An 8,684-nucleotide genomic window follows, 5' to 3' on the forward strand; every position below is an offset into this window, starting at 1 on the left:
CTTTTTTTTTTTTTTTTGTGGAGACAAAGTCTTCTATCACTTCGGCTGATATTGAATTCCTGGTCTCAAGTGATCCTCCCGTCTCAGCCTCCCAAGTATACTACAGGTATATGCCACTGCACTCAGCTATTCTATTTTTTTTCCCTTTGGTCTCAAACACCTGGCCTCAAGTGATCCTGTTACCTCACCCTCCAAAGTAGCTGAGATACAGGTGTGAGCCACCATGCTCAGCTCTTCAGTTATTCTTTTTGTTAAATTACCATCCATTGTGGTCTAATAATTTTATAAAATATCATAAAAATAAATTTTTAAAAAGTAAAAAATTATGTAAACTCATAATTTTTCTTATTTGATCTTATAGATAAAACACTGTAATGCCAGTCAGTACAAAGTTCCTAAACAGTCTTAATTCTGTACTTACCTCATTACACACCAATTAACAAAATATATAGAACAGCCATTTATAACCACCCTTTGACCAGCACTGATAAAAGATGTGCATATGTATGTACTTTTTCTTTTTTTTTTTTCCCAGATAGAGTCTTATTCTGTCACCCAGGATAGAGTGCCCTGGCATCATCATAGCTCTCAGCAACCTCAATCTCTTGGGCTCAGGAGATCTTCTTGACTCAGCTTCCTCAGTAGCTGGGACTACAGGCACCCACCAGATGCCTGCTAATTTTCCTATTTTTAGTTGAGATAGGTGTCTCTCTCTTGCTCAGCCTGGTCTCAAACTCCTGAGCTCAAGCAATCCACCCACATTGGCCTCCCAGAGTGCTAGGATTATAGGTATGAGCCATTGTACCTGGCCTACTGATGCATATATTTTAACAAAATGTTCAAAACCCATAAACTGAACATGTTGATGTACTACAACTATTACTTTAAATTTTTAAATAATTTTTTAAAATACATAACAAACCTAGCCATAACAAATCTGGCACGCTAGGAAAAACTGAGGCAAGAGGACCGCTTGCACCTGAGAGCTTGGGGTTGCTGTGAGCTATGATGCTGCATCACTCTACTAAGAGGTGACAAAGTGAGACTCTGCCTCAAAAAAACAAAACAACAACAAAAACCACAGTACAAATCAGTGTATAAGAAAATAAAAAGATTTTAAGCCCTATACAATGAATATATATATACATAGCAAACTGTCAGCATTTAATTTTGTGATAGTAGAATTAGAGAAGACTGGGCAGCACCTGTGGCTCAGTGAGTAGGATGCCGGCCTTATATACCAAGGGTGGCGGGTTCCAACATGGCCCCAGCCAAACTGCAACAAAAAAAATTAGCTGGACGTTGCGGGCCTATAGTCCCAGCTACTTGGGAGGCTAAGGCAAGAGAATCACCTAAGCCCAAGAGCTGAAGATTGCTGTGAGCTGTGACGCCACAGTACTCTACTGAGGGCAACAAAATGAGACTCTATCTCTAAAAAAAAAAAAAAAAAAAAAAGAATTAGAGAAGACTTTTACTTTGTTTTATTTACTTATTTTGGTTATCTTTATTTGCTACAGTGACCAAGTATTATTTGTTCCCTCTTTTCTTTTCCCAAAAATTTCTTTTTTTTTTTTTTTTGAGACAGAGCCTCAAGCTATCCCCCTGGGTAGAGTGCCATGGCATCACGCTCACAGCAACCTCCAACACCTGGGCTCAAGCGAGTCTCCTGCCTCAGCCTCCCAAGCAGCTGGGACTACAGGCGCCCGCGACACGCCTGGCCATTTTTTGGTTGCGGCCATCATTGTTGTTTGGCGGGCCCGGGCTGGGGATTCAAACCCGCCACCTTAGGTGTATGTGGCTGGCGCCTTAGCTGCTTGAGCCACAGGCGCCGAGCCCCAGAAATTTCTTTGTGGAGGCTTGGTACCCATAGTTCAGCAGGTAAGATGCCGCAACACACACCAGGGCTGGTGGGTTTAAACCCGGCCCAAGCCTGCTAACCAAACAACAAAAATAGCCAGGTGAGGTGGCAGGTGCCTATAGTCCCAGCTATAAGGGAGGCTGAAGCAAGAGAATTCCTTTAGCCTGAGAGTTTGAGGTTGCTCTGAGCTGTGACAACACAGGACTGTATGGAGGGAGACATAGTGAGACTCCATCTCCAAAAAAAAATTTCTTTGTAGAGATGATGTCTTACTATATTGCCCAGGCTTGTCTTGAACCCAACCTTCGTCTCTCAAAGTGCTAGAATTACGGCACGTGCTATGGCACAAAGTTACAAGTATTACTCCTAAAGTAAAACAAATTTTTTCCTTGTTGGTGGCGCTTTGAGTTCAAACATGTCTTCTTCATTCTCTTTTTCTTTTTCAATCTCTCTTAATCTTGTAAATTTAAGGATGAAATAAAAGCAGAAGGCCCTTCCTTCCTTTCCATTTCTATTATAAGAAATGCTATATAAAAACTTTAGACTTTTTATTTCCTTTTTCAGAACAATAAATAACTATAAAAGTCAACTAATTACCATATATATACCTGATTGACCCACCTCCCAAATAAGGAAACTAAATGACATGAAATTATATTACTCTAAGTAATGTAGGTTGTGTACCACAATCCAAAAAAAGGCCAGGCACAGTGGCTTAAGCCTATTATTTCAGTGCTTTAGGAGGCTGATATGGGAGAGTCACTTGAAGAGTTTGATCTCAGCTGTAGGAGCTGAGATCCTATCACTGCACTCCAATCTAGGCAAGAGAGTAAGGCACTGTCTCTAAAAAAAAAGATAAAATCTTTTTTCATATCCTCTATAAAAATTAACCTGGAAGGGGATGGTGAGAGGAAAGGAGAAATAAAGAGACTATGCATAAGTCCACAAAAACAATACAAAATATATAAATAGTAAAAAGAAATCATTTAAACAATTTTAAAACCTCTATCTGGCTCGGCCCCTGTAGCACAGTGATTACACCATGCATCAGCCACATGCACCGAGGGTGGCAGGTTTGAGACCAGGCCAGGTGAGCTGAACAGCGATGACAACTGCAACTAAAAGGGAGCCGGGTGAGATGGCAGGTAAGTGTTGTGTTGTGGCGGGCACCTGTGGTCCCGGTTGCTTGGGAGGCTGGGGCACTTGGGCCCAGGATTTTGAGGTTGCTATGAGCTGTGAAGACCAAGGGCATAGTGAGACTCTGTCTCAAAAACAAAAATAAACAACAACAACAAAAAGCTCTATCTAGCAGGGGTGTCTAACCTTTTTTCTATTCTGTCACATATTGGAAGAGTAGGAGTTCTCTTGGGCCACACAGTAAATACACAAACACTAATGAAAGCTGATTAACCAAAAAAAAAAGGTCCATGTATACTTTTTGTGATTTCTGACACCACAAGAAGCCAAAAAAATCCTCTCAAAATTAGAGTGTGGCCCAGGGCTACAGGTTGGACACCCTTACATCTACTACGTCTTACTAGATGGATTATTATTCTGAGCTTCTGTATTCCAATATGTATGTTTTTACAAGTCCATAGGCTTTCACAGACTTAATTGGAGGTTATATATTCAAGATGCCTAATTTATACAAGCACATTATAGTTTCCAATAGGAATACATGTTAACTATCCCAAGTATATGTAACAGTCATTAGCCTTTACACATAATAAAAGTAATCACCCAACAAAAGCAAGCAAATTTTGTTTCCTCCCAAGTCCTAACTTAAAAATTCAATCTGTTAGCAGTCTTCTGACTACTGTCCCAGCCCATACTAGGGCATTATACTGCTTCAAGGAGGACTCCTGTGGAAGTGTGACTCTTAAGGAATCACCATTTCCTACTTTACCTGGATTTCCCTCTTCTTGTAATCTCATAATGAATTCCTAGAAATTAAACCACTGGGTCAAAAAGAAATTAAAGAATCTGGCTCAGCATCTGTAGCACAGTGGTTACAGCACCAGCCACATACACTGAGGCTGGCAAATTTGAACCCAGCCCAGGCCAGCTTAACAACAATGACAACTGCAACAAAAATAGCTGTGCATTGTGGTGGGCACCTATAGTCCCAGCTACTTGGGAGGCTAAGGCAAGAGAATCGCTTAAGCCCAGGAGTTTGAGGTTGCTGTGACGCCATGGCACTCCACCGAGGGCAACATAATGAAACTGTCTCAACAAAAAAAAAGAAAGAAAGAAATTAAAGACTATGATGGAAATTGCCAAATTACTCTCAAGAGAAATTATACCAGTTTACACTCCCAGCACCAATCACACATTATTAAAGGCTACTAACAAATAAGGCTGAAGAAAGCCTCTCCAAATCAGTTAAATAAGTTATAGTTCAGATTGATCTGGTGGGGAATAGTATATATGCGACTCTTAAAAATAATGCAGTAGTTTTTCAAATATTACTTATATCTATGCATATATATGTTCAAGTGAAAAGGTGACCACTATATATAAAACAGAAGGAACAAACAGCAGAACAGCAGGTACTATACAATCCAAACTGTATAAAAAGAAAAGTGAGCCTGAGAAAGAGAAAGACCCCATCTCTGCAAAAAATAGAAAAATTAGCCATAAGAGGTGGTGAGGCCTGTAGTCTCAACTATTTGGAAGGCTTAGGCAGGAAAATGGCTTGAACCCAGGAGTTTTAAGTTGCAATGAGCTATGATGATATCACTGTACCCTAGCCCAGGCAACAGAATGAGACCTTGTCTTAAAGAAAAAAGAAAGAAAAGAAGAAAGAAAAAAAAAAAAAGAAAGAAAAAGATTTAGATAACTAGGTAGGTTGATATATAGATATGCTTGTATACATATTTATACAAAATTTTGGATACCCAAGAAATTTACCAATGGGAGAAAATCTGAAGGGTCAGAGGAAACAAAAAAAATCACCTTGCTTTTTGTAGACAAGTTCATGGTGATATATTACTTTCACAATAAACAAGGCAAAAAACATTTAAATTGCTTCCATTTCTACAAAACAGAATGAAAGGCCAAGAGATGAGCATTGGTCAGGATGTGGAACAATAGGAATATACAATGCCTGTGGAAATTTAAATTGATACACTTTTTAAAGGCAATATGGCACTGTTTGGCCCTGCTAAAGATGCATGCCATATGATCTAGATATCCCTCTGCTAGATACTGAGAAATTCTTCCTCTTGTGCCCTCAAACCCTCCGATTGGTCTACAGAAAGAAAATGAGCCTGCACCAGAATGTAAGCCAAATACAGTTGAGCCCTGAACAACACAGGTTTGACAGACTCCATTTGCACATGGATTTTCTTCCACTTCTGCTATCCCTAGGATAGCATCACCAACTTCTCCTTTTCCTCCCTGCCTTCACTCTACTCAAAGTGAAGCAGTCGAGGATGAAGACCTTTTTGATAATTCACTTCCACTTAATGAATAGTAAATACATTTTTTCTTTAAGATTTTGTCAATAACATTTTCTTTCTCTAGCTTACTTTATTGTAAGAATATAGTATATAGTACATATACAACATAAGCGTGAAAAGACTACGTTACTAGTAAGGCTTCTGGTCAAGACTAGGCTATTAAGGTTTCTGGGACTCAAAAATTTTATGTGGATTTTTGATTATATGAGCATCGGAGCCCCTAAATCCCACTATGTTCAAGTGTCAACTATATTTCACTAAGAAGGACCCTGTTTAAGATAGCTGCTTAATAACCTGTTTAATATAAGACTCTCTTGACAGAAGAAGTATGTTGACTTAAATTCTGGTGCAAGCTTCTTATTTTGTAATAAATTGCCATTTTGAGTGCACTAAGAACAACACATCTAATTGTTCACAGCAGTACCTATGTTAACAACAGAAACCTGGAAATAGCCCTACTGTTCAACAGTAGAACTGATAAACTGGCTATGTTCACATAATTCATACCAGAGCAAAAATGGCACAATTATAGAACTGCAGAAAAATATGGATAAATCTTAGGAACTATGTTGAGTGAAAAAACAAGTGAATCGAAGAAAGTAATATGTATGTTTCCATTTATTTAAAAGTTCAAAAAATAGGGCAGCACCTGTGGCTCAGTGGGTAGGGCACTAGCCCTATATACTAAGGGTGGTGGGTTTGAACCCAGCCCCAGCCAAACGGTAACAAAAAATAGCTGGGCATTGTGGAGGGTGCCTGTAGTCCCAGCTACTCAAGAGGCTGAGGCAAGAGAATCACCTAAGCCCAGGAGGTGGAGGTTGCTGTGAGCTGTGGCACCATGGCACTCTACCGAGGGCAATAAAACGAGACTCTGCCCCCCCCCCACAAAAAAGGTAAAAAAAATAGACCAGGCAAGGTGGCTCATGTCTGTAATCCTAGCCCTCTGGGAGGCTGACGTGGGAGGACTGCTTAAGCTCAGCAGTTCAAGACCAGCCTGAACAAAAATGAGACCATGTCTCTCCTAATAGAAAAATTAGATGGGCATTGTGGCGCACTATAGTCCCAGCTATTTGGGAGGCTGAGGCAGGAGTTAGAGGTTACTGTGCGCTAGGCTGATGCCACAGCACTCTACTGAGGGCAAAAGGGTGAGACTCTATCTCAAAGAAAAAGGGGAGGGGAAAGAAAGAGAAGCTGGGCATGGTGGCTCATGTCTGTAATCCCAGCACTCTAGGAAGCTGAGGCAGCCCAATTGGTTGAGCTTGGGAGTTTAGACCAGCCTGAGCAAGTTTGAGACTCTGTCTCTAAAAAATAGCAGGATGTTGTAGAGGGCGCCTGTAGTCCCAGCTACTTAGGAGGCTGAGGCAAGAGAATCACTTAAGCCCAAGAGTTTGAGGTTGCTGAGAGCTAAGACACCAGGGCACTCAATCCCAGGGTGACTAAGAGAGGATCTGTCTCCAAAAAAAAAAAAAAAAAAAAAAGAGAGAGAGAGAGAAAATACATTTGAAAATAGGTGGGGCATCTAATCCAAGCCCTGTGGAGCCAGGCAGGAGGAGTGCTTGAGGCCAATCATTTGAGACTAGTCTGGGTAATAGAGCAAGATCCCATCTGTATAAAAAATTTTAAATTTAAAAATAAAAACAATAGGCGGGCATGGTGGCTCACGCCTGTAATCCCAGTATTCTAAGAGGCTTAGGTGGATGGAATGCTTGAGCTCAGAAGTTTGAGACAAGTCTGAGCAAGAGCAAGACCCCGTCTCTAAAAATAGCCAGGCATTGTGGTGGGTACCTATAGTCCCAGCTACTCGGGAGGCTCAGACAAGAGAATTGCTTGAGCCCAGAAGTTTGAGGTTGCTGTGAGTTGTGATGCCACGGTACTCTACCAAGGGAGAAAAAGCCAGACTTTGTCTCTAAAAAAATAAATAAAAAATATAATAATAATATAGCCAGGTGTGGGGGACCTATAGTACTAGCTACTTAGGAGGCTGAAGTGGGACAATTCCTTGAGCCCACTAGTTCAAGGTTGTAGTGACCTATGATCTGGCCATTGCACTCTAGCCAGGGTGACAGAACAAGACCCTGTCTATAGAGGGGAATGAAAATAAAAAAAGACAAGAGAGACAGAAAGAAAATTAAAAAATACCCAAACTAGCAATTATAATATTTAAAGATTAAAAAAAAAACAGTATCAAGAGAATGATAAATACAAAGTTCAGATTAGTGGCTACCTCTGAAGGCAGGGGAAAAAAGGGAAGTGTACTTTAAAGTCATGACATTCTTTTTATTCTAAACTGCATGCTGAGTACATAAATGTACAATGTTTTTATTACTTTTTTATATCTTACACATACTCCATAAATTATTTGGAAGATCTAACTCAGTGCTTAATAACACATTTTTTAACTGGATAAAAATCACCAACCATCTACCCTCAAAAGCCTAGTCCCTTGGATGGCTCCAGTTTACCTGGTAGCTGGGTGTTACAGAGTACTGAATTCCTGTGGCTGACTGCATGGTTTCAGACACTGCTTCATACACAGGAGGGGCAGGGGCAAGCACCCGGTGCTGGTGAGGAAAAGCCTCTGTGCTGCCAGGAATCCGACGCTGCTGGGCCGCATACACCGGTGACTCCTGGTCATCTAAACGTCGCTTCATTCTGCACTCATGCTCAGGGATGCACTATAAAACCTGCAGAAACCAAAACATGCAGGTCAATTCTCACTCTGGTATGTTGTATGCAACTCAAAACCAATCACCAAGGTTTAGTATAAAGCTGAACTCCCTGAATTTATGATATTTCATCCTAGAGATTATCACTGGTAGTTCAAGCACACGTGTACATGGGAATGCACACACTTGCTCCATGGCGCACAAGTTGTAACTAAAAAAGGCAAAAATTTAAATGACATAGTTTTAATTAACTTGGTACTGCTAAGTTGAAAAACAGGCTCCAGTCTAAAAACACAGACACAATCTTCCTTTAATTGTATTCTCATGACTCAGCATCCGTAGCTCAGTGGTTAGGGCACCAGCCACATGCACCTGGGCTGGTGGGTCTGAACCTGGCCAGGGCCTGCTAAACAATGACAATAATAACAACAAAAATAGTTAGGCATTGTGGCAGGTGCCTGTAGTCACAGCTACTTGCAAGGCTTGAGGCAAGAGAATCACTTAAGCCCAAGAATTTGAAGTTGCTGTGAGCTGTGACACCATGGCACCCTACCAAGGGTGACATAGTGAGGCTCTGCCTCAAAAAAAAAAAAAAAAATTTATTCTCTAGTTTTCTCTACAAATGCTATCATTCCTGATTTTATATATCTATTCAAAATAATTTACCAAACCATTCAAATGCTTTTTTTTTTTTTTTTT

The 8,684-nt window shown here is 40.5% G+C and overlaps 1 protein-coding gene across 2 annotated transcripts in view; it reads right to left on the bottom strand.

The window, feature by feature from the left end:
* Positions 1-8,684, bottom strand: part of LOC100940579 (paired amphipathic helix protein Sin3a) — a 76,848-nt gene that overhangs the window by 43,310 nt on the left and 24,854 nt on the right. For both annotated transcript variants that reach the window (XM_023510060.1, XM_012801949.2), the window contains exon 2: positions 7,782-8,003. In XM_023510060.1, the coding sequence (XP_023365828.1) occupies positions 7,782-7,970 (189 nt within the window). In that variant the 5' untranslated portion in view covers positions 7,971-8,003. The remainder of the gene's footprint in view (positions 1-7,781; positions 8,004-8,684) is intronic.

This window comes from Otolemur garnettii, unplaced genomic scaffold, assembly GCF_000181295.1.
Source record: "Otolemur garnettii isolate 467f Iridium unplaced genomic scaffold, OtoGar3 scaffold00011, whole genome shotgun sequence".
Classification (NCBI taxonomy): Eukaryota; Metazoa; Chordata; class Mammalia; order Primates; family Galagidae; genus Otolemur; species Otolemur garnettii.